We start from the raw sequence: 27,054 nt of genomic DNA, 5'->3' as shown, positions 1-27,054 counted from the left end.
CTCTGATTCTGTTGTGATGAAATTAACAAGTACAAAGTCATTTGAAATGTAGATTTATATGAACATCTTTAACCTGCGTGGAAAAGGCACTGACGCAAACAATATTGTATAGATCTTCTCCGGTGCAATTTAATTGGGAAAAAAGTACTCCAAGGCAATTTCATGTAACTTTTTTCCTCAATTGCATTGATCTGGAGAAATGTCATCTCTTTCAAAACTGATGAAGAAATTAAATAGAAAAAAAGCTTCAGCAGCAAGGGTATGTTAAGAGAGGCTGGAAAATCAAAGTACTGAAAGTTAAGGAACCATATGATGATAGTAACAGGAAGGGGGAAATACGACGGAACAGACTATTAATCAAATCCGGACTCCCGGAACTCTAGCCATTAATGAGCTTATGGCAACCAGAAGACGAACTGTCTGATCTCCACATAAATACGACACGATAACACATGAAAATGAAAAAAAAAAGATCTTCATATGTAGGTATGTATAAGTATCTCTGCACTAAGTAAAAAAAAAGTAAAAAAAAAAAAAATAAATAAATAAATAAAGCCTACAATTGATTAAAAGAGGAGTTGAATTTATCCGTTCTTGCTGACAAAAATATATTATATTCTATTTTGTGTGTGTGTTCCAAAGGTATAATTGTTTGAAATATTTTATATTTTAATTATTTTGTTTTATGACATTTAGGAATCATACTTTAATCTCTTAAAAGTTAAAAGTTATTGTTTTTAATAAAAATGCACTATTTTATTAAGTTTACAAGCATTGATTTAAGCCAATCAATGAGATCGTCGTTGTTCAACGCTTCCTATTCTAAATGAAAGTACTTTTTGTGAATGTCGGGCAATACGCTGAAGATAGCGTATATTACTAAATCTTTTTGTCCTTTTTCAGGTTTATCTTCTAGAGAACAAATCTACATGACGTTCAATTTGTTATACTGGATTTAAAAAAAATTACTCTACACGTACTTGACAATAAGTCTTCATAGGTCTATCCAAAGGAGACAATATAATCGGTTGCATGTTTTGACTTCAAGGATTTTCAACTGTAAATTGATAGTAAAAATTTGCTCCCCGAAATCTGCATGAAATGGTAACCGAAAGACAAATCTAGGTCGACAGGAGTATAAGCTGTAAGGAACATCTGGCGAGCACAAACTCGTGATTTACCGATTGAAAACGGAAACATATTGAAAATGATAAATCCTTTTTTTACTTTATTACCAAAAGACGAAATATTTACTTCTATTTGCCAAATGCCAAAGGATTACAATACAGAATAAATCTTGATGGTAGTATATGACAGAATTATTCACTTGTATTTTACTCCTGAAGGTGGGTTTAGTGTTTCATTATAGTACTAAATTGATAGATCAAGAAAAAGACGGGTTAACGACCATATAAATCTCTCTTACATTATCTAAACACTTTATTACAAGATGGTTAATGGTCCCAACATTGATACCAAGGTACTTGAGACGCGGAGGGGCTCTGAAGATCTAATCTAAAAAATATGTGACAAGAGATGCAACTTTTTCGACAGGTGCGTGCTCATTAAATGTAGATTCCATTTAATTTTCGAGTGTACCCAAAACAAGTTCTTATATATTATACGTCAAAAATGAATGAATGATGTTTAAAGCTACCCACATACGTCACGTATGAGATTGTTTCAGAGGCCACCAACCAAACACCCTTAATGTCTTTTACAATGAAATCTAAGTCTAATACTAAAGTCATTGACTAAACCTTATATACATTTTTGAAAGATCTTAGTTCAGAAGTCAGAAAAAGATGCAAAATTAAAACAAAGAAAAAAATGAATTCTCTCATGCAAAAATCTAAATTTTAAGAAAAAATAAACAGAGAGCTCACAGGGTTCTCGAGATAAAACAAGAAAAAAAAACTCAGATTACAATCGATTATATTTTAATCAAAAATTTAATACATGTACATGTAGTTACAATTTATAATCCAGTTATATGTAGTTACAATTTATATTCCAGTTATCAAAATAGTTGCCACGTAATGTTATGCATATTCCTAGCTTTTATTATTCTTTCCATACAATATTAATATTCTCAACTGCGATGGAATAATATTTTTTTAACCGAAATGGAAATAAATTTAACTTTGAATACGACTTACAACTGGAAAAAAGGCTAACATTACTTACTGGCAAATGATGAAAACAAGCTGAACGATAAAGGAATGTTGTATTAGTACACTTTTTTGAGTTTATTGTTTTGTCAATCAATTTAAGGGTCAATGTAGTAAAGAGGACATGATGGAAATCAGTGATCCCCCTTTTTTTGTTTTGGTCAAACACATATCATCATTTTATAAAAATGCTAGACAAAACTTAAAAAAAAATAAATGTAGGATCCCCATGGTTCTTACAATGAATATAACGTCACACGTGGGGTGATGTTAGATGCATGTTGAAAATTTTATAGATGCTGATAGGTCCATTGCCTATATCATATGCTTTTAAGTTATGTATTGAAAGAATAAAATTCTAGCCAAACAGCCTTACAAAATATTATTAATTTGACTTAGTAGGCAAAGTTTGAGATCAAGATTTAACAATAATTGAAGGTATAGGTATCCCCAAAAATATTTAAGAAAAAACAAAAAGAAAACTATTAAGTAAGAAATAGGATTCCTTTCATTTTTAATGAAACACCTGTTTTATCATGATTGTATTGATGAATATAGCAGTTGTATTTAAATTTTCTGATAATTCAACAGAAACTTGTTACAGACAATCTTTGATATGTTCCCGTCCAAATAACGACGTGAAAATGCGGACTAAGTTTTATATACCTATAGAATTAAAGTTCTTTATTATGATCTGGAGAATTGAAAGTCAACAAGTCATGGAATTTGTCAATTAATGCAAACAAAACAATTTATCTGGTGAAGTGGCTGTCTGTAATTTTTAACCAAAATCACCCCCTGCCAAAGTTTCAAAGACCAGAAATTTTTAGATAAAAATGTCAACATACAGATTTATCTTGGCCATGTTTCCCAGTTTGATGTTTTTGTTTAAGTACTTTGTTTAAAAAATGTCCATTTATATAATTTATTGAAACATGAATAGCAAAGCAATTTAATTGCACTGTTGTAACGTACGGTGTATTTGACGGGATGGAGTTAAAATGTGGTAACAATGTCAAGACAGAAGGAATCTTAAACTTCTTAATTTTCACATGTCCTCTGTTTTAGTTAGTAATTCTACATTTTCAGCAATAATGTGAAGAAAAAAATGTAGAATTCATTTGAAACGGGTCAAAATGATGTTAATTTTATAAACAGTTGCACCTTTACGTTTAGAATTGATAATGATTATTAACTAATAGAGAATGAATACTTTTGCAAGATCGTCTAAAGTACTTCAGATTAAAACTTTACTTTTTACTTTTAGAGTAAAACGAAAATAAGAGGCTTCTATTTAGTAAAGCTCGCTTTCGAAGAGAAGAAAGAAACTCGCAAAAATAGTACGGTACACTCTTAGAGAAAACAGCAATATGTGTATGAATAAAGAATAATAAAAACGGCAACCATTGCACAATACATCCTGTAATATTCGCATTCCATAGAAGTTCCAGAAAGTAGAGTACCGGTATATTAATATAACTTTCGTGTAAATTACTTGAATTTAATTTGTCTAGAAACATTTGTTAAAAAACACTGTTACCATCTGAATGATGAAATCTACCACGCCTTCTAGCGTGATAGAACTTAGCAACAGTCAACATTGCTTAATTGACGTCGGGTGATATTAAAAAAAATATATTGACTGGACATTCTAAAGTCTCTGGTTTTATCCTAAACTATAATTCTAGCCGGAAGTTGATTTATCCTTTATGATTTAAATGTATTCAGACAATTTTCGAGGAATAAATGAGCAGTTTACAATAAAAAGGCTCGACGAAGGAAGTCAGGAACGATTCATTAGAAAAGAAAAAAAAAGTCTCTCGAAGCAAACTATGTCTTGTTAAATTAGGTTAATGATAAATTAATAAAATATGAGTTTGAAGATGGGGTGTCTGAAATTTAATGAGGTACCTTGTGGAAAGACAAAGTATACGAAACAAGTGGGAGGAAAAAGAAGAGGTGCCCTGTATACGAAACAAGTGCCTGGCTGTGCTACACCTCTTTGATTCACTATAGGAAATATTTTGAAACGTTGATATTCTATGGGGGAAAATGGCACTTTGATTAAATATGGCAATGACTGATACTTTTACCTTTTATTTATTATAGCAAAAAGGAATAAAGAAAGGAATATGTAATAGCAATATCTCAAACACAATACATGCCCGTACATGGCCGTAATAATTTTGCTGATATATAGAATACTATAGAAAACATAGCTGCTACATCCTTGTGCCCCATCAATATTAACGTCTGATGACCCCCCTTTTTTTTGCTTGTCAAGGGATTTTGGTAGTTGATAGTGCCCCCCAACTGGAAATGTATGGTTGTGCCCCCTCAAAGTGAAATTGCTACCTATAGCTACTGGCCTGACATGTACATATTTCTGTCATTTCGGAAAGTCAGTACGTTTGTAAAAAATCTCCATAATAGTAACAATAAATATATGTATATTCCAGAAATGTACTAAAAAAGAATCTAAAATATGAATGTTTAAACTTGCATCTAATAATTGTTTCAAGGTAAATGGTAAATTTTTACCAAGAAATCACTAGATAAAATGGAGTGCATTAGAATGATGATAAGCAAAGCAATATTATGTTATTTTTATCAGAAAAAGAATGCTTTGCAGTTAAAATGTAAAAAAAAAATAATAATAAAATAAAATAAAAATAAAAACATTCCCATGAAAAATTGATACCGTACGGCAGGTTTTTTTTAATGTCAAATTTGAGTTGAACAAGATATTGAAGCAGAAATCAAACGTATAGATAGTCTTTTTATCTCGAAAACATTCTTCAAAATAATACAAACAAAACTCTGTATATCATAAAAAATATATCAATAAAAGAAATTCATAAAATGAAAGCATTGTTAAAATGGGATGTGAAATATTTGTTCGCTTCGATGTTTCTCAGAATATGATCACATCAGCTAGCACATCACTATTCACTTTTGACGTCTCAAAGAAATATACTCACAAAATAGAACTTTCTAATCCATCATAGTTTTATCTGCAATTTCTTCATTCAACGCAGAAAAAGGAATAGAAATCACGTGATCTGGCATATAGACATAAACATACATGTTGGGCCAAACTGGTTTGATAAAGCAATGACTTCTCCAGTTAATGGTATTGGCCCTCGCAAAATGAAGGCATGTGTTTACCCTGACCGATAAGATTGATGGCCAGAAGTAACTAGAATTTGGAATATGAAGATTAAGTTTACACGAATTCCCTTTCTTTTGGGGGGATTTTAAATTCCCTACCTTTTCCTGATATCACCGATATTCGATTTTGTTGGTTTGTAAGTACCTGTATACCGTAACAACAATCTGAGAGGTGCGTGTTCCTTGTAATGTGACAAACAAAGGTGCAGTGAGCAATAATCCCGAAAAATTATGAATTTGCTGCCAAGAAATTGTTTAATTTGTTTTAAGTGTAATTTGAAAGTCTGACACATCACAAATTCAGATTTATGATATCGTGTTTGCGTAACTGCCGACGATTTATATAATTGGGTCGTTGTATTTTACTCTAAACAATGGATCAGCATCCAAAAAAAACAGAATGTTCGGATTTGAATTCTCCCTCATGATTTTGTGTCTTAATTGGACCCCACTTCCCAGATATTTAGGACACATGATACAGAAAACAAAGTATGTTTTAATCAGACGTTCGCATTAATGAAAATTTAAGGCATTCCAAGAAATATTTTCTAAATCAGTGTGTGTTGTAAGCAAATTACAGTATACTATCAAACTTTTTTTAAAGCAGGACTCATATTTAAGCACATTGGTGCAATCTTTTGTGCTTATTTATTATAAAATGAAATAATAATTATAATAGCGTTAGTTTACGATTGGGTCTAATAATCCCTGACCACATCTGTGCTTGCACCTTGGAATACTAAGTACGCTGAAATAGGTATTGTGGGAATAAAGTGCAACACCACAGAAAATAGTCCGGAGCTGCTCTGACTACTTTTTAGAGTATTCCGATTAAGTATACCTAAAAATTGTAACTGATTAATTACCTCGACTAGTGACTGAATCATTCCGCCAACTCAGTGACTGTGAACTATAACATCTAGACCGAACTACTAGTATTCCTACACGATATTTACTACTCTGACCGAAATAGTTTTTTTAAGGTACGAGAAACTCTTTCAATTGGAAATTTTTCCGACAAAGTAGGTGTTTTTCCTATTCTCCCTGCCCAAGTTTCTTTTTGCTCCCCTCTCGACATGCATTCTAATCTTTTCTTTTTTCCGTACACATCTCAGCTCTTTTTTTTCATCTTTTTTTTCTATGGGATTTATTTTGAATGCTGTTTTTCGATCATTCTCCGTATATTCTCTATTTCATGATGCATTGTTTAGATTTCTCGATCCTGTTGTTGATGTTTTTGGCGACTCTTTTACTTTCTAGAGTCATCGTTACACAAAGTATCGTGAACTGTGCAATATGAATAATTTTTGTATCATTTCGGTACTTTTCTTGATTTGTTTCTATTGTTAACCTTTTACTATTTGCATATGACTATGTTACTGGCAATGTCTATATTTCTTTTAGTTTAATTGCCTTTGATTTTCACATTTCTCTTTCGTTTTCCTCTTACTACACTAGTCTCTTACCAATAGACAGAGTATTCCTGATATTTTGTAGTTATATCCTCTTACTACTCTTGTCTTTCACAGATAGAGTAATTCTTGATATTTTGAAGTTAGCCTCTTACAATCCTTGTTTTTTGCCGATAGACAGAGTATTCCTGACATTTTGTAGTTATCCTCTTACTAGCCTAGTCTTTGACCAATAGACATCTAGTGTTCATGATATTTTGTAATTATCTTCTTAATATCGTAGTCTTTACTAATAGTCAGAGAATTCCTGAAATTCTGTGCTTATCTTCTTACTACCTTAGTCTTTTTCTGATATACAGAGAATTCCTGTCATATTGTTTTATTTGTTTGTTTGTTGTTTAAAGTCCCGTCAAGAATTTTTCACTCATATTCCGTTGCGAGGGGATAATTGATCTTTTACCGATAGACAGAGTATTCTTGATATTTTATAGTTATCCTCTTCCTACCTCATTCTTTACCAATGTACAGAAAAATCCTGACATTTTGTAATTATTCTCTTACAACGTAGTCTTTACTAATAGACGAAGTATTCCTAACATTTTGTAGTTATCTTCTTAGTCTTTACTGATAGACCGAGAATTCCTGAAATTTTTTTTAGCAATCCTATCACTACCTTAATATAGCTTAAATTTTACCAATAGGCATAGAAATCCTCACATTTGTAGTTATCCTCTTACAACCTAGTCTTTACCAATTAACTTTTCCTAACATTTTGTAGTTATTTTCTTAGTCTTTACCGATAGACCGAGAATTCCTAACATTTTGTAGCTATCCTCTTACTACCTAAATAAATCATTCACCGATAGACAGCTGAGTATTTCTGATAATTTGTAGTTATCCTCTTTCTACGTTAGTCTTTAACGATGAACCAAAAATCCTGATATTTTGTAGTTCTTTTCTCTCACTACCCTAGTCTTTGCCGATAGACAGAGAATTCCTGACATTTTGTATTTATCCTTTTACTCCCATAGTAGTTATTTTCTTAGACTTTTCGGATAGACCGAGTATTTCTGGCTTTTTGTAGTTTTGTCCTTACTACTTAAAATAATCTTATACGGATAATCAAACTATTCCTATTATTTAATAGCTATATTTTTATATAACCCTAGTCTTTACCGACAGACAAAGTATTCCTGACATTATATCGTTTTATAACCCTCGTCTTTACTGATAGATAATTCCTGATATTTTGTAGATATTCTCCTACTACCCTAGTCTTAAACGATTGATAGAGCATTCCTGACATTTTATAGCTATTATCCTACTAAATTAGTCTTTACCGATAAACAAAAAATTCTTCACGTTTTGTAGTTATATCTTCTTTCTACCCTAGTCTTTACCAATAGACAAAGAAGTCCTAACGTTGTTTTAATTTTCTAACTACTCTAGTCTTTACCAATAGACAAAGTATTTTTGACATTTTGTAGTTAAATCATCTTATTACCCTAGTCTTTACCGATAGACCGAGAATTCCTGACATTTTATAACTATCTTCTTACTACCTTAATGTAGCTTTTACCGATTCACAAAGTATTCCTAATATTTTATAGTTATCCTCTTCCTACCCCAGTCTTTACCGATTGACAGAAAAATCCTGACATTTTGTAGTTATCCTCTTACGACCTAGTCTTTACCAATAGACGAAGTATTACTAACATTTTGTTGTTATTTTTCTTAGTCTTTACCGATAGACCGAGAATTCCTAACATTTTGTAGCTATCTTCTTACTACCTAAATAAATCATTCACCGATAGACAGCTGAGTATTTCTGATATTTTGTATTTTATCCTCTTTCTACCCTAGCCTTTATCGATGGACCAAAAAATCCTGATATTTTGTAATACTATCTTCTTGCTACCCTAGTCTTTGCCAGTAGGCATAGAATTCCTGACATTTTGTAGTTATCCTCTTACTATCCTAGTCTTTTACCGATATACAGAGTATTCCTGATATTTTGTTATTTTCTCACAAACCTAGTCTTTTACCGATAGACAAAGAATTCCTGACATTTTGTAACCTTAGTATTTTACGGATAGAAAGCGTATTCCTAACATTTTGTAGTGTCCCTTGACTCGCGTTTTCATCGTGAACCATTCTGGCCTTTCCTTTTCATATACCATAGCACTCTAAGTTGAGATCATTCAGGGATTTCTGGGAATATTTTGGTCATAGGTTGTTCAACTTCTTATGAATATTGACGGGTTTTTAGGATGCAGCCCCTACATCTTTCCTGGTTCTCTCAGCAAACAATGATTTTACTTATGGCTTTGCTAATTACTAGTACATCGAGGGGAGTTTTTTTTTTTAATTAATTTTTGTCATCCTTTGAAATGGCCTATAATTTTATAATGAACAATCTTTTCCTCTTTTCTTTATATAAATACCCGCTGATTTCCTATCACTTGTATATCACAATCTTTTTAAGGAAGTTCCATTCTGAGCTAATGGGCAGATTTTTGCTTGGACCTCTGTTTCTAAAATTCTTTACCATAATTTAGTATTTACAATAAATTTGGATTCTACAATGTCAATTTCACAATATCTGTATTCAACCGAATAAGACAGTTGTAATATAATTCCTCCAGCATTTAAAGAAAGATAACACGACAAGTAATAAATACCCTAACGAAAAGACAGAGTTGTATCGCATACGTCGTAACTAAAGCGAAAGCGGCGAACGCGAACAAAATTACCAACCACATGCGTTTGAATACATTCCTTAATCATTCTTTCAGATTTTCCCTGAAATCCAAACGCAATTATCATATTTTTCATTTGTGTGGTCCAGCTTTATGCATTTTTTTACGTGTAGCAATGAAATATGAAGATAACGAACAGTATTCAATTTCGAAAGTCCAACGAAACGATACGAATTTGGAGCAGAGCAAACACAGACCTCAAAATTTAGAGGTGAGATCAGGTGTCAAGAAGGAGTGAGCATCCCCTGCCGACCGGTCACACCCGCCGTGTGCTCCTTGTCATGATTGGGAACAAAATCGGAAATATCCGTAGACAGTGCAGTGTATAAATAATGACCTAACAATCAGTATGAAAAACGTCAGTCAGCATTTGACTTAATGACAGGTTGTATGCACCGACAAGGAGAAGGAAATGATACATGACAGATTCGAACCGAGTCTGCTCCCCTTAAGACTCTGTAAACGTGCTCTACAAAATCTTCTTCATCTAACACATCATTCCTGACAATTTTGTTCACCTGTCATGCACTTCCAGAGCATGGTGTACGAATGTTACCTAATGATTGTATTACTATCCACTACCATTTAACAGGGAGAAATTGCAACGTACTAGATAAGGATCCCCAGAATTCTACACAGGTCAGTTGTTTAAGGCCCTTTCACAATTGGCGCACGAGCAGACGCGACAAAATATTCGTACGACCGAAAAAAAAAATGATTTGGATCGTAAACTGTTGCCGAAATAATCGCATATGAAAAGTGTTCGTACGAAATTCGTAAGATCTAAAGCGACCTTTGTGCGATGCAAATGCATTAAATCTTGCGATATATCTTGCGTCTATATGCGACTGATATAAAATGAAAGCGAGTGTTGTAAGATAATGCGATAGGATCGCGCTAGTAATCAGGTGATCGGACGATTGAACGTGTGCCAATGCGATTGGACGTGCGGCGCTCTTGCGATCATGCGTACGAATACTCGATCGAGTGCATTTAGGCAACATCCATCAGCCACGCAATTCTAAATTTAGAGAACCCGACACAGTGCTGCAATTTTTCTTTTTTCTTCGTTTAAAATGTGCATATTTAATAATTGACTGTATCGTTATGACAGCAAAGTGTTTTGGCGGTTTGATATCGTATTGATCTATATATATAATATATATGGTGTATATATATAAAATCTGCCTGGTAAATTGAAGCTGATAAATCGTGCAATGATAGTAAAACGTTGCACGATTACATGAGACACCATGAGCGACATTCTCATGGTCGCAAAACACACGCATAGACAGCTGCGATTTATCTTACGACCTTTAAAAATCGTGCATCACTCTTACGAGTACACAAAACGTTGTAAGACGTTCGTACTAATGTTCGTGCGTTGCATTGCGATAATTTGGATCGCATTTGGTCGCGTCTGAATAGTGTGCATGTCCACTATTTTGAGGAGACTTGATGCGACCACTAAAACGCATGCAACGAATGCGAGACATCGTGCAACGTATGCGAGAGCTCGCGCGAAGCTAAAAAATTCCGATCGCAAAGTGTTGTAAAGTGCTCGTGCGCCAATTGTGAAAGAGCCTTTAGAGATAGGCCACAGAGTTTTCATGCCACCAGCAAATGAACCTGTGTGACCGCCAAATTATTTATATCTTTTAAAAGAGACCCAACGGCTTTGACAATCACCTGAATATGACACAACCCTCTACAGAATCCATAGAATCAGTAGGATCTATAGAATGGGAATTTGATAAATATATAGTGATGAATTTGATAATTTTGGAAGGCGCATCTTTCTCAACATAACCATAGACTTAGTCTGCAAAATATAATCGGGAAGACAAGAATTTTAAAGAAAGCGTTTTCACTGTATGACCAATAGAGCACACACACCCTCCCCAACCCCCGAGACCCTGGGTCCATAAATTTCGCAATTTTGGTAGAGGGACCAATGCTTATTACAGCCATACCAAGTTTGACTGCTTGGTGCCCAAGAGTAACTTTTTTATTGCATTTAGACGGTTTTAGATCCACCCCTCAGATCCCACATAGACAGAAACCATGTAATTCACAATTTATATTCCATTAAACCCAAAGATGCTATATATCAAAATTATTTAAAATTGGGTCAGATGTTTATAAGAAGAATCTGAAAATGTCACCTCAGTGACTCAAATGGCCTAAAAATGCCCCTTCCCACCCAGGTTTATCCCTGTCAACTCCAGGGCAGCTCATGACATTACATGCATATGCAACAAAAAAGAATATAATGCAATGGTCAACATGCTGGTGAAATAAAAATAAAGATATTTTTATCTACTTTATCATGAATCTGTCCACCAGGAATCCCACCTGTCTATCTTAGCAGAACCAATTCAACTTATAACTGAGTATGTATGCATTGCAGGTAATGCTTCATTCCCTTTAAATGTTTTAAATAACCATATTACAATGAAAGAAAACTCTGTATTAAATTATTTATAACAATTTAATGACTGATAAAGTTATCTATACATTCATACAATAACAAGTTCATGTCAAAAATAACTAACAGAGTTTTTGCCCTTTGGGCAGCACAATGTACATGTATCGGGTTAAAATGCATCAACAAATTCCGACCTGATTCCGAGCATCAAGTTATAGCAATCAGTGTGTACAGGGAAAACAACTGTGGTTTACCTTCTGTCAGGAACAATATCTGTGGACCCCTTTATGTCTGTTTATAATTAGTTTAATCTCTACCAAACAATCACTGGTTTCTGGGAAGTCAGATTTCAATTTATTACTGGTTCCTAACTAAATAGTTAACAATGTCTTTTATTTACAAACTTTGTATAGATTTGTTAGAATTTTTAAGCTTAATAAGCAGATTTTTTAACAATTTCAAGCTCTGTTTTAAAGGAACTGATTCTATTCCTGTCTTGTGTGTGATGTTAGTGACAAGCAATACTGATATTCTCTCTGAGAATTCAATGATAATCTACTTCTGTGGGTGTAATCGTATTACATGCAAAACATCTAACCAAATTTACTCAATAAAACCATCCACTGCCCCATCAGATGCCCATTTTATACTGATATGATTTCATTAAGCCTCAACTTGCCTTAAGTGCACATAAATCCAGGAGTAACCTGGCATTTGCTACATTCACACATCACAAATCCCTTATATTTGTGTCAGAGGAAACTTGGACTTGAGTCCTGCCCAGTGTACAATGAATGATGTTTGTACAATCTACTTAGCACCACAACACTTAATAATATTTCACTCACACACAACCATACAAACTACACTCATTCAGTCTCTCAATCCAATTATCCATTGTTAAAAAAGAAAAATAATCTTTAAAGATTTTCTGTGCTTTGGCAAGTTTATCTTTGATTATATCAGTTATGAGTACAATTCCATTCTATATTTTCTTTCAAGCCGTTAACTTTAAGTATAAAATCATTTGTGTAATGGACCCCCCTCCCCCATTCCCAAAAAAGGAATTGATAATATTTCTCTTTACAGGAGAATTTTGATTAAATTTAGAAAATAAAAAAAAAGGTAAAAGAAAAAAAAATTATGCTACAGTATAATGGGAAGTTTGGTCCAAACAGTTTTTCAATATAAATATTTTTACATATTTCCTTGATATAACTCTTTAAGTGAGGACAAATATGTTTTGGCCTTGAACTGACATCAATGATGACCTTGAATTCTCTCTTAAAGATCAATAGTAATTTAAGGAAAGAAAAGAAAAACAGTCCACAAACAATATGCTGTCAAGCTGTGAAACCCATGGGTGATCTTTGACCAGTAACCACCTTAACCACCTTGAGAATTTGCGTGAAAGATGTTGAACAAATAGTGTACAAAGAAAAACTTAAAAAGTTATCGTAAAAACTCTCAAGAGCTCTCAACATACAAGTCACAAAATCTCTTGGTTTGTAAACAAATGGTTTCTCCAATACTCTTGTAAAATGGCAAAAATTGATTATGATGCATAGAGAAAACTCATTAAATAATGTACAACAAATGATCATGGTCACTTTTTAGTGAAAGACATAACTATAAAACACATGTATACATGTACAAACTCAAAAATTCCCTTTGCCTGAAAGACATCAATTCTCAGTTGATAAGCACTTAGTTACATGTGTGCATGAGAACAAAACAGATTATTGTTAATAGTAACAACTTCAAACAACATTCATTTTTCAGAACCCACACACAGATTTGCTGAGGATAAAAAAAATGCAACATTTCTAATGTCAACATTTGACTCATAACTTTACTTTTCATACATCCCATCCCAAATTCTGACAACTTGATTTTTAGAAAGAATTTTATAGCAAATTTCATAATTTTTGAGATTTTACCCTATTCAATCTGAATTCATAATCAGAAATCTGAACTGAAACCCTACTTAATCTTACTTTGAATTCTGATACATCAATAAGAACAAAAAAGAAAAAACAGATCTACACACTGAATCACAAGGGTAAAACAAAAAAAAAAAAAACAAAGTTCTCTGTCACGAGAAGTCCATTTCCTCCTCAGTCACAGTTTGACATGTTTCAGGTTGAACAGCCTGGTTATTGACAAAGTTTTCCTGATAATCCCCATTCTGAATCTCGGTCGTTGGAGCAGATAGATTGTTTTCCTGGTAACAGTCTGTCTGACATTCTGATGGGGCTGCCAAATCACAGAGTTCACTCTCCTGGTCTGATTCGTCCATTCCTGGCATGCTTGGCAGTGACTTCTGTTGCTGCTGCTGCTGATATGCAATCTGCTGCTGCAGAATTAACAAGTCCATCCCACGTGGAATAAATGCATTTTTTCTTCCAGGTGTTGTTTGGACAACAGGAGTTTCCGACTGCAAGGAAACCTGGGGAAAAGAAACTGGTGTCCCTCCAAAATTGATGAGTTGCTGGTTCCCTGGTAGCTGGCCAATGCCAAAGGGTAAATTTTTGTTTCCTTCCTCCAGATAAGGGGGCATCACTGGCTGTTGTTGTGCTAACTTATACGAGACTTTCCGTATGACTGGTGGGCGACCCATGGAACTGAGATCTTCACCTTGACCACTAATTCGTTGGTTTCCGATGTTGGCACCCAAAGCAAAATGATTTCCATACATAGTTTGACTTGTCTGCTCAGGAAGCATTTGAATATTTGGACTAGGATAAGGTTGAAATGAGTTTTGATCAATCTGAAGTTTTTGAAATTGTTGGTTAAGTGGGCAATGATGCTTTTGTTGCCAACTTTGCCGTTTTTGTTGAAGATTTCTTTGAAGAAGTGCCTGTTGAAGTGGTTTATTCATATATTCAAATGAATTTGGATCATTGGCAACTTCTTCATGACTAGAAACCCGATCCATGGCCCTCTCTACCTGCATGCTTTGCTTCAAAGCTAATAGTTTATGTGGTTGGATATCAAAGTTTTCTGATGGTAAACTCATTCGCTTTAGAAATGGTCGAGGTCTAGGTTTTTGATTTTGCTCTTCAGTTGGCCACTGATGCCCACTTGATTCCATGTACGCTGTATGCTGCTGTTGAAAAACTTGAATTTGTTCTGGAGTCATATTGGGTGAGAACATTTGTTGTAATGTGTCATGCTCTTTGCGTAACTCTGTCATTCCTGGGGCACGCATGTTTTCTTTTAATCTCTGACGGAAAGCGATGATCCCATGGGTGACCAACCCATCCGAAGCTCTGCGTCCCTCCCTGAAATTCACCGGTGATCTTGTCTGACTGCGATCTCTCACTGGATCTTCTTCATTTTCCGACTCTGGGTTTGCTTGTCCCATGGAATAATTAGCACCTGCTGATGATGTAAATGTATTGGATATGGATGAACAAGATGGACTGTCAACACCAGTAAAGTTCATTTGTGATGATGTTAAAACAGTAGAGGAAAAGTCAGGCTCCAAACTGGAGTCAAAACTGGTAAACGGGGAGGCAGTGTTTATAGAAGAACTACTATTATTTGTATTTTTATTCAACTGAGAAAAGTCACCAAAAGCACAACTGGGAATTAATCCTATGCCGTACCCATCCCTGACGAATTGAACATTATTTTTACCATTACTTCCACTCTCACTCTCGGAGTCTGTCATGTCTGCCTCCACCCCCTCATCTATGGAGGTGGTAATCATGTGAAGATTATTAGAGGGGATGGGGGGTTTGACAGGGCTAGGCATAATGTCAGGTAGACACCCTGTCACACCACAGGGCGTCTGAATGTCACTGTCGTTAAATAATTGGTATAAGTTACTAGTGTTAGCACTGGTACTTGTCACACAGTCCGTTGTGTGGCTGAACATTGAATTGCCTTGTTTCACGTTGACTAATGCTGTGCGTTGCTGCCCCTGAGCTGGGGTTGCTTGACTAGAGTTCATGTGCATCATGGCCTGATCCGCTATCGTGCTAGGCCGTCTTTTACGTATATCGATTCGAGTCTCGGGAGGAAAACTGCTGCGGTGTTGCCTTAATCGTTCTACTAAAAGGTAGTATATGGCTGTGTAATGATCATAGGCGTCCTTTTGTAGTGCCTGAAAAATTGAAAATATATAACTTTACCTTAATCTTTATTTACACACTTAATACTAAATTAATAAACTGGCAAGTATGATTGTTAAATAAAGTCAGTTATTTCATTGCAGTTTACATGGTATTATCTGATCTTCATATAATTATGCTTCCAATTAGCATAAGACAGAATTCACAGTCAAATTTCATGTTATTGAACTGACCAATGACAGCAATGTTCGCTCATAAACTTTAACTGAAATTAATGAGCTAAGAGTACCTCAATTGTTTTATTCCTATCAATCTTCATTCCCTGCATGAGTCGAAGTATCTGTTCATTATATTCTCCCATCTTTGCATTCTGACCAATCACAGGGCTGGGTGGGGCCTGTTTTGGAGCTCCCCCATCCTCCTGCATCCATGGGTGTTTCTTGATCATGTTGATAGTATATCTTTTGGATGGGTCTAGTACTAACATCTTCCTTATCAACTTCTCACAAGCTGTGAAAATTTATACATACAGTACGCGTGTTAATGATTCTATTTTTATCTCAAGAATATCCAGATAAAAATTTCACTTATTTTAAACTGTTTATACATCTCTTATCAGACAAGTTTTATTAATCTGATAGAATCTTTTATGTACATGCACTTATGAAGTATGGGTTAATCATTGGTTTACTTTCAGTAAAGTTTTAGGAGAATGTAAACTGGTACTAAAATTTTAAAAAATCCACAATAAATTTTTGTGTTATGCAATTCCTATACTTAAATAATCTTTGTGTAACATTTTGTTAAAACTTCCTGAATAACTTAAAATTGAGTCGTCTTTTTAATGATATATGACGTAATATTGATCGATAATCAACTTTACTAGCTCTGGGAGATATTACATTAAACCACGGCTAAGCTCAGGTAAAAATGTAACTGCAGTAGATTGTTAATTACTGGTATCTATCTGCTTACACAAGGACATACGTCAGATAGTAAGCTTCGACTGATATTCATCATTTTAGCTTAAATCTTCTCCAGCTGTAACCTGATGATGCTTTGTCATTAGAACCACTTAGACTGCTTCTTAAAGACATTACAGGAAATAAAAATTGTTTTTACTTTTGACGCAGCGCAGATGTAGATACCACAGAATAATTTAGAAAAATCATTATGAACGACCTAAAATACAGGATCTATTTAAATGCTCATCTTTCTCTGCTAAAGTTTTATTGACAGGAGATGGGCAGATTATGCATGGATACCTTCTGTCATGAAGAATGGGATTCTAAATCTGCCCTGTAGGACTCTGTCTCTCAACATCTGTAGATTGGACCCATCAAAAGGCAAGGCCCCACAAACAAGGACATACAGCACCACTCCTAAACTCTGAAACAGGCAAACTTAATGTTACATTTTACTGTATATACCACAAAGATAGATTTACATAACACACACACTTTGCTTGATCATAAATACGTCATTCATAAATTTTGCAAATGTTTCTGCAACATAACACAGACTTTACTTCACATCCAAATGTCTTGCAAAAATAAATTTATGCAGGAATTTTATTAAAATATTTGAGAATTTGCATTCAAAATGGCTTCATAACTTGAAACAACAAAATGACACAATGAGTGGTGACCATTACCCAGATGTCTATCTGAGGTCCTAGGTATTTCTTTCCCTCGAACACTTCCGGCGCTGCGTAGGGGGGACTGCCACAGAATGTTGCCAGGTGTTCATTTGTTGTAAAGAAATTTCCAAACCCAAAGTCAGCAATCTTAATATTCATGTTGGCATCCATGAGAAGATTCTCTGCCTAGCGGGGACACAAAAATTATTTGAGCATAATTTAATTTGAACAAATATTTTCATAAAATTTATCAAAAGATTATCCATGTATTTATAAAATATCTTTTTTTTTTTTTACAACAAATTTTTATCATAATACATATATTACAAGGAAAAACTCATTTTTGACAATAACATTATCCTAAACAGTTTTCAGTACATTCAGAATCAATAATTTATAAGTTAAATTTATTAGTGTAAATTCAATTAATGAATGCCCGTAACGCCGTAAGATATACATATCAATGCAGCACTGGTAAAATGGCTTCAAATGTCTTAAATTGTGCCTTGAAATGCTTCTTACAGAAATCCTTATGGATTCTGTGCACTTAAAGGACCCTTGTTACAATGTACAGTAATAAGAAAGAAATCTTGATCTCCTTTAATATTAACACGTGTTTGAGTGCAATCAGATATGACGTAAAAATATTATTCATAGAAATTGTAATCAATCATATAAATCAAAACCTATGAATCAGCTCTTGGATCCATTCAGAACCAACAGCAGTTAACTTTCACCATCTAATAATAAAACATCAACAAACAAAATAACTTTTTTTTCTAATTTTATGCTGACATTAACTGAGTTTGTTGTCTGGAGAGATTGATTTATTTTATCTTTTGATTCTTCTCAAATTTTTTCTTTCTGGAAAGAGGAAAGATTGGACAGGAGATTAAATGTGCCGATTTTGATTTCATTCCTCAGCACAAAAAACCGTAGCATGCATCAATAGTCTGGTTCAGTACTTCCACTTTTGGCCACCTTTCACAGTTCAAAGACACAATTAGGCATTTCCAATTGAGAACATCAAACAAGAGATAATTAATTATCTCTTATCCACAGTATATATATTGGCTGATTATGAAGTGAGTCTGACAGAGTTTTGTGGCTTTTGAAATCGCATTATGCGAGGAAGTCCTCTGTATTGCATATAAATCAGGGACTAGTTCCTATGACGTCACAGAGTTAATACATAGAACGCATTAAACAGTCTGCTGGAGGTCGAGAATTTGACCCATTTCTAGAAAGCTGATCAGAACAAACTACGTGCTTAACATTTACCAATCTTAAGGACATATTGGAAGTCATTTGATAAAAAAGAAAACCCCCTGCTTGCACTGGGAAATCAGTACTGGTATACATTTAAAGGTCTGAAAAATCAATGGTTACTCCAATATCAGGAAGCTCTTCTATGTACATAGTCCTGAACTCAAATTTAAAAATCCATTCTCTACATAGCTGAAGTTGTGAATTTGACAGGTTAGAAGCATGCCAGATAAAGAAGAACTGTTCTAAGTAAGAGAACAATGACCCCCTGTCTTATCTCCATTTAATCACAACTAAGCTTGTTCTACAGCATTCCGTAATCACCCCTTGCCCGGCCTCCCTCAAGTGTATGTTTATGATCCTAAGAAGGTTAACTTTTACGTCAGAGAAGGGTTTGTGGCAATTAAACAAATGTGTACCTTTTATAAACAGTGTAATCAATTTTCCTCCTGTTTTTATTATTTGGTATTTGGTTAAATGCAGGATTAAACTGTTGAAGCCTGCAAAGACTTTGGAAAAAGGAAACAAATCGAAGTCTGTGCACATTGATTTACTAAATGGATATTACTGGATTTTTGCAAAACAGGGTGTCGTAAGCAAAATACAGTGGTTGGATTTAATTTAAAAACACTGTATAATTAATGTCATATTTTACATATGCAATTTTTGGCAAAGTTTTTCCTCGGAACTGTGTCTTTTCAAATATGCAATTCATTTGCATGTACAACAATGTAGTTCTAACAAAAATCTCTCAACTACCTGTTGTGTGGGTTAACAATTACATCATAAGCAAAACCAGAGAGAAGCTCTCTCTCACTTCACAGAGAGAAACATAAAATTCATTGTACCATACTCTATTTTTTATCAACCCTCATCCATCATCCACACACAAAAATTCTTGACAAAGTATTGCAAACTATTTGGGATTCACAAAGTCTTCACAATTAATTAAACAAGGAAGCTGATGGTGCTTAGGAAGTCATTTCTGTGTGTGTTACCTTCAGGTCTCGATGAACAACATGGCGGTTGTGACAGTATTCCACCGCTAACAAGATCTGCCAAAACTTCTTCCTGGCTTCTGGCTCTGTCATTCGACCATGTGTACGAATGTAATCTGACAACAAAGATATATACATAATACAAACAAACATTCTCAGGTTAACAACCTCCAATCTCAAGCAAGTTTGTTTGAATTTCAGCAAATCATAAATCAAAGGAATTGTAACCACAAAATAATTGTTGTATTTTTCCTTCAATTGAATACACAACTTCCTTTGTGAAAAATACAAATCTAGATTAAGTAAAACAAGTTGTGTTTCCTTATTGATTGAGTAGCTACTCAAAATCATAATTTACACAGAAATAAAGCATACCAAATATTTCCCCATTTGGAGCATACTCTGATACAAGGTACAACATGTTTTTGGTCTCCATCACCTACAAAATACCAATAATATACTACTCCTTTACAAAATCCTTTAGATGATACAAAATACCAATAATATACTAACTTCTTTATAAAATCCTTTAGATGATACAAAATACCAATAATATACTACTCCTTTATAAAATCCTTTAGATGATACAAAATACTAATAATATTATTTGAAGGGACATAAAATACCAATAAAACAATACTCCTTTAAAGGAGTACAAAATACCAATTATACAATACTCCTTTATAGGGGTATAAAATATCAATTGTAACTTCTCTTTTAGAGGGGTATAGGTGCAAGTTTTCATTTGTTTGACTATTTTCTGTTTGGATAATACATGCATTGTCATAATCTGATGCACAGATATGTTGTATATTGATTCACCCTCTTACTTTCAGCTTCATTCACAGAATATTATTATCATAATGGTTATCAAGTTCACAGAGTGGGCATTCTTGTTGAAGACTTATGAGAAATTTATCCTATTTACAAATTTCTACAATAGTTTTATTTATTTATTATTATTTATTTATTGTACATTAAATAAACATATTCTTAGTTCTCAAACTGTAAGAAGAGTAAAATTTTAAAATTCTATTGTGTCAGTATTACTATATTAATTAATACAGAATTTCTTCAATTGCTTCTAAGTTCATCTTTTACTGAAAATATGATTGCATAAAGCACAATGCAATATAACCATAATTCATTGACACATTTAGAGTTTTTCCAAACTCTGAATGATGTTTTTCCTAATTATCATATTAACGACAAAATAGGAAGACATATATTTTTAAAATTCTGTCTAGTCAATGAAAGACATGAAAACAAGATCTCGTTCATCATTCCAACAAAGAGAAATTAGGGCTCGGTCATGTGGAACAGGTCGCTGATCTGGAAAAACTCATCGAACCAAACATGTCACGTCAATTAGTCAGGTATAATACCATTTGTACATGGACAGGTAAAACGTTAAGACAGGAAAACCAAATAAAGAGTGAACCCTTTCTGTTATCATGTTTATACATTTATCCAAACTATATACTCTAATTCATTTATTTATTTACTTAACACATACATCCTGATTTCTGTGAAAAGATCATTTAACTTGAACAAACTTTCCCTTGAGCTTACTATGGAGATGAGATATAATTTAGAGCCAGTGACTAATTATTGAAGAAATCTTGTCTGATGAGAACATGTTAATAAATGTCATTACGTTACAATAAAACACTCTGGACTAGTTAAGATATTCTTACAATTTCTCAATTTACACTCCACTTACTTGGAGGCTAAACTGAGGGCATCTAAGTCTTGGGTTGCTAAGAAAAACTTCAACATGCCCCAAAAAATTGACCCCAACCAAAAATAAACATAATGTAACTAATATTTACATTTTTTAAATCAATATCTAACAAACAGATATGTCTATAAAAAGTTATAATATATTCATATAAACTCCTTTAGTCAGGCAATTGGCCTTTAGAAGAATTATGTTCAAATATTGAATGAAATCTAATACATTCAATGTTTGAAGAGAACTTTTTTTAAAGGTCATACACATCACATATGACGCACAGCGGTTCATTTAGTCACCACACGGTACATCTATAGTGTCTACGGACTGTCCCAGAGACTTGTACATGTATGTAATCATCTCAATAAGAAAACCTACCGCAAAAAACAGCCATTAAGTTAATTATCATAACTTCATTTAAATTAATACATGCAAATTACGTCAAGTGTCAGGTGACATATATCTATTCTTTCATTTTCTTTTGTTTCAGATTCATGTTTGAGCAGTCTTGGACATTGCCTGGCAAAGTTTTCATTCTTTCTAGTTATATGTTCACATCACTAAACCACAAATAATTTTCAGAATTCAAGTGTAATAAATGTTAACAGCCTACATATTAGACAAAGTTCACAGACTTGAATGTTTAAAATCGTGTCTTGAGAGTGTACTAAAATTGACTTGCAATAAATTTTATTGGTACCAGATAGATAGATCTGTTTGTATAGCCCCTTGCACACCTTTGAAGTGAGCATAAATAAACGTCATAGGCAAATTGCAACCCTGCTGTGTAATCTATACAAAGCTAACTGTCAGAAATTCGGTATTTCCTTGATTAAGAAAGACCCTCCCACACCATTTAGTAAAACAGTTAGCCTAAACCTTACTTAAAAAAAAATCCCAAGAAAACTGGAAAAATCAATTCCATGATATTGGAAGTGCTTTAATTAGCTTCATGTTATATCTGATACTACACAACATACTCACCAGGGTGTGCTTATACTCAATTTCAAAATATATCAGAAAGGACAAGATTTCTTTGTATGTATAAACTGATCATGAAAAGGGGCATTGGATATAGGAAATATGTCCTCTTTTTCCACTGGATATTTCCAATTCTACATGCAATATTACAATAATCATTTTGTATGAGATTTAACTATATGGTTGTGTTTTAATATCACTTTTCTATTCTACTCAAGAAATTACAACTAGATTGCTTGTCATTGGTTATAACACATCCGTGATGTGCAGTGAATAATGCCAGTGACAAGCATCATTACGGAATTCATTAACATCTACCTGGTACATGCATTCTGTCAACTTGAATTCCAAACAAGTCACATTTCCCTTGCTAATTAACATCCTGTATGCAACCTACATGATGGTGTTTGATTGGGTGATCTTTTTATTAATTATTTTTGATTGGATAAATTTTCTGAGTTATGATACTTGATTGGCTACATACCTGGTAGAGTTTGACAATGTTAGGATGGTTCAGCAGTTTCATTATATTCACTTCCCTGTATATCTTCTTTAAGTTGTTTTCATCTAAATGGGTTTTATCTATGATTTTTATGGCAACCTGAAAAGGTTAAAAAAGGAAATTAAATATAAAAGCAACAGATGGATAATCTGCTTGACAAGTAAATCAGATAGTCATTTTCCAGTGGTAAAGAGCCATGATGGTAAAGCTCTGCCTACATGAATGGTATACATGGTATAATAGATGATTACATGTTCACATGTCATCTCAGCAGCACAAACCAGTAAAAAGTTCCTACAAATCACTACAGATTAATCTCATTAGGCCAAATAAAAAAATATGTGTGGTTCCGGTTACCCGACCTTCCCTATTTTATACCCCCGACCCTAAACTTTTTTTTGGCAATTTTCATAATTTTTCCGGAATTTCCCCCAATTTCCATCAATGGCTCCAGTTTAAGTTTTAGTTTCAGCAATGACGGCCTCCTTGCAAAACAGTGCAAGTGTTTAATAGTGTTAAATCCAAAGCAAGCTAGCATGTAGGTGTCCTCTACCAATATTGACTAGTATATTATCACACCACATCTAAATGCCATTTGCAAAGCAGTGATAGGTATTATTTAGAAAAAATTAAGAAAATCATTTAAAAAAAAAAAAAAAAAAAAAAAAAAAAAATCCCTACCTACCTACCTTAATTTTTTTGGAAGTGTAACCGGAACCACACATATTTTTTTGTTTGGCCTTACATATATACAATAAGCTAAAATAAGCCACAGTGAAGGAAATTATGTGCAATGTCCACTATGGTTTTGAAATATATATATATATATATATATATATGGATCTCCTCCTCAATTTCTGCTTTCACTAGGCGATTCATTATATGTAAGGGGAAAAAAACCATTATATTTTCAATATATTTTTATTTCATTGTACATTTATCTTACATGTACATAATAAATATTTTCTTTCATGAAGTTTAAGATACTGTCAGTGTAGGTAAACACTCTCCGGACAGTCAGAAAGTGGTGCCATAATACTACTTCATGTACTGCAGACATGGAGTTCACCTAGGCTTGATCCTTACCAGAGTACTAAATGCTTAGTGACTTGGGGATTACATTGACTTATGCTTACCAAAGTACTGTAAACCAACTATTACTTGCGGCATCTTTTATTCGTGATTCATCAGTCTGAAATCAATCTGCGACAATTAATTTTTGCAACTGAAGAAACATTCTCTAATACAAAGCAAAAAAATGGTTCACGTGATTAATATTCGTGAGTTAAAGAAGGTTGCGAAACTCACAGATATTTCTCACATGCGAATAAAAGTTGGATTACAGTACTAAATGCTGATCAGTGACTTGAGGTTCATAATTTAGTTTGACTTGATGCTTACCTGGGTAATAAATGCAGAGTGAGTTAGTATTCACTTGAACCAGGGTACATGAAGGAACATCTGACAATAAGCCACACTTCACAGGTATACAGATAATATTAGGCACTTAAACAAGTAAGGACAATGACTTAGGCTACTACTTAACAGTGCAGGTGCATATCAATAGCCATTAAGTACATTGTAGTATACACATGTATAGTAAAAGGCAACTCAGACATTTAGTTTTTGGTAGCATAATGACTCATTTACATCACAAGTAGAGTTTTTTCGAAAAGCTTACCGTCTTTAGCTACAACCTTAAACAGTAAACTGACCTAAACCTATCAGGCCGTATAATTCTTTAAAATTTCTTGGCTTTGTATTCCTTCATCAGTTTTTTTTCTGACATTTATAAGCCCTACTAAGTGAAAGGTTAACAGATGCTCGGCTGTCTCCGTAAACTTCGACTCTCTTGCCGAGATCATTCGGCAAACCTCGGCTGATTCGATATGTAGATGAGGTACGAATCGGCCGAGGTATGCCGAGTGCTGCCGAGATTATGAAGACTGGGCAAAACAAAGGGAAAAAGAATACATACAAGCTGTAAAGCTTGCATGCAATAAAGATCAATTCTGTTAACAATGAAAATATAGACACGTTTTTTGGTTATTGCTGTAAGAAAAACTAGCATGTTATTCCGAATACTGCCAATTTCCACTGTTCGTTTTGTCATATTTTTTTACGATTGAAAATGTTGAAAAATTGTTAAGTCGTACCGAAATTAGATCATCAGAAACTTATCTCCCTTGCCTTGAACAGCATTTCAACCAATGAAATAATTGAAAATTTTCTCATCATGCAATTTCTACCAATCACAAAAGAGAGGAAGTGCATAGTCCGAAGACTGTAAAATACTTCAACTCTGTATACCATCTTCCAAGGAAGACGGTAATAAACACAGCCTAAAACATCTACAAGGAAAGCAGGGAGAACAAAAATGATATATTTAATGTCATCACAAAATCTAAAATCTGAAAATTACAAATGAAATAGTGATTTACTAACAGACATTTCATCAGTTCTCATTGAAAAAAACATTTTTTTTTTGGTTCAGTAATGCAGGACTGGTAAAAATTACATAAATTTCAAGTTAGTACGATATTTTCTTATCCATTTTAACTCACTGACATATAAACTATCATTAGTCACTTGTTTACCTTGACCCTGTGACCCAATGGTGGTGACCAAACTGACATTAGAAAAGGTCAAGCCACAATATTACTACGCATTTAGTTTTCCTTGCTCTTAAAACATGGATTTGATGGAAATTCAGGTTAACATACAAGGCACATTATTGAAGTATTCAGTGCTTTTGATTTATTTATTAAATAAACATTAGGTTGAATACTCTAAAAGATGAATCTATTCAGAGCAGGCTTTAAGCATAACAGCTTATATCTTGTTTTCTCTGAAATTATCTGAGATGTAATTCTGCGTACTCTTAGACATCACAACATTAGTTGTCAAATAGTTAAGTGATTATCTTCATTAGTCTAAATACAATAACATCATAAACTTCGAGTTAACATGTATACAACGTTTATATACTCTGAGGCAATGTTAGTAAGAATTATCTAAATGATTAATTCTCATAATTTTTTTTTTTTTATATCTTTGCATTCTTTAAACATGTTCTATAATATGAATCATTATGAAGCTGATTATGTATTGTACAAAAAAACAAAGCATTTTTCAATTCATCATTCTAGCAGTTGGTATGTACTCCTTTTTGTTTTTTGATTTAAAAAAAAAACCTAATGCATCAATCTTAACAATGCAATTAGACAATTTCTGTGGTTGGCTTTGTAGATGTGGTCGTTACATAGACATCCCACACAGTGGTGACCTCAGACTAAAGTATGTAAAAGTTTTATAGTAATTCACCAGCCTTCTCTACCAGTAGCTGCGTACAAGAGGAAAAGATTACTCAGTTAGGCAGCTGTTGCCCAATTCATTATCCCACGTTTTTTGTATTTACATCATACATTCTTGTTGATGTCCTCAAACCATGACTTAGCTTGTTAGGTACATGCATAGCATGTTTCTTCCTTTGTTATGAATATAGGTATACACAGTGTAATGTAACTTGCATCAAGTTATCAATTCATCCTGATCAGAACTGAATCAAGTCATCACAGACATGGCACAGGACTTGATTTACAACATCAAAATTAAAATGTATCTCGAGGTACATACAGCAGGCCTTTCAAAATCTGCCAGTACCCGGTACTTTTACCCAGCTAAAATTATGTGTACCCCCCAAAACATTCGTGAGAGAAAAATTCAATAACATATTTATTTAAAATACTGTAAGTGTATTCAAAAAAGCGGGCTTCATATTTTAGTGGCTTTGGCATGGACAACGATGCGCTAATTCATGAATACCGCTAAGAAATCATTTATTAATACAATATACGGCGTGTTAGTGTGTAGCGCTAATTCATGAATGTGCCAACAACTCAATACCCAGTGA

At 33.7% G+C, this 27,054-nt stretch overlaps 1 protein-coding gene across 1 annotated transcript in view; it reads right to left on the bottom strand.

The window, feature by feature from the left end:
- Window positions 1–11,985: 11,985 nt before the first annotated feature.
- The window catches only part of LOC133201370 (serine/threonine-protein kinase SIK1-like), a 16,421-nt gene continuing 1,352 nt past the window's right edge, over window positions 11,986–27,054 (bottom strand). Inside the window, exons 2-8 of the mRNA XM_061337188.1 lie at window positions 23,124–23,240; window positions 20,299–20,362; window positions 19,924–20,039; window positions 17,675–17,845; window positions 17,286–17,409; window positions 16,310–16,530; window positions 11,986–16,052 (exon numbers count right to left, since the gene is read on the bottom strand). Of these exons, the coding sequence (XP_061193172.1) occupies window positions 14,037–16,052; window positions 16,310–16,530; window positions 17,286–17,409; window positions 17,675–17,845; window positions 19,924–20,039; window positions 20,299–20,362; window positions 23,124–23,240 (2,829 nt within the window). The 3' untranslated portion in view covers window positions 11,986–14,036. The remainder of the gene's footprint in view (window positions 16,053–16,309; window positions 16,531–17,285; window positions 17,410–17,674; window positions 17,846–19,923; window positions 20,040–20,298; window positions 20,363–23,123; window positions 23,241–27,054) is intronic.

The sequence above is a fragment of the Saccostrea echinata genome, unplaced genomic scaffold (genome assembly GCF_033153115.1).
Source record: "Saccostrea echinata isolate AGI-Se365-2 ecotype Australia unplaced genomic scaffold, CSIRO_AGI_Sech_v1 ptg000043l, whole genome shotgun sequence".
In the NCBI taxonomy this organism is placed as follows: domain Eukaryota; kingdom Metazoa; phylum Mollusca; class Bivalvia; order Ostreida; family Ostreidae; genus Saccostrea; species Saccostrea echinata.
Note: the sequence above shows the minus strand (reverse complement) of the source record. Positions and strands in the feature narration are given on the sequence as shown.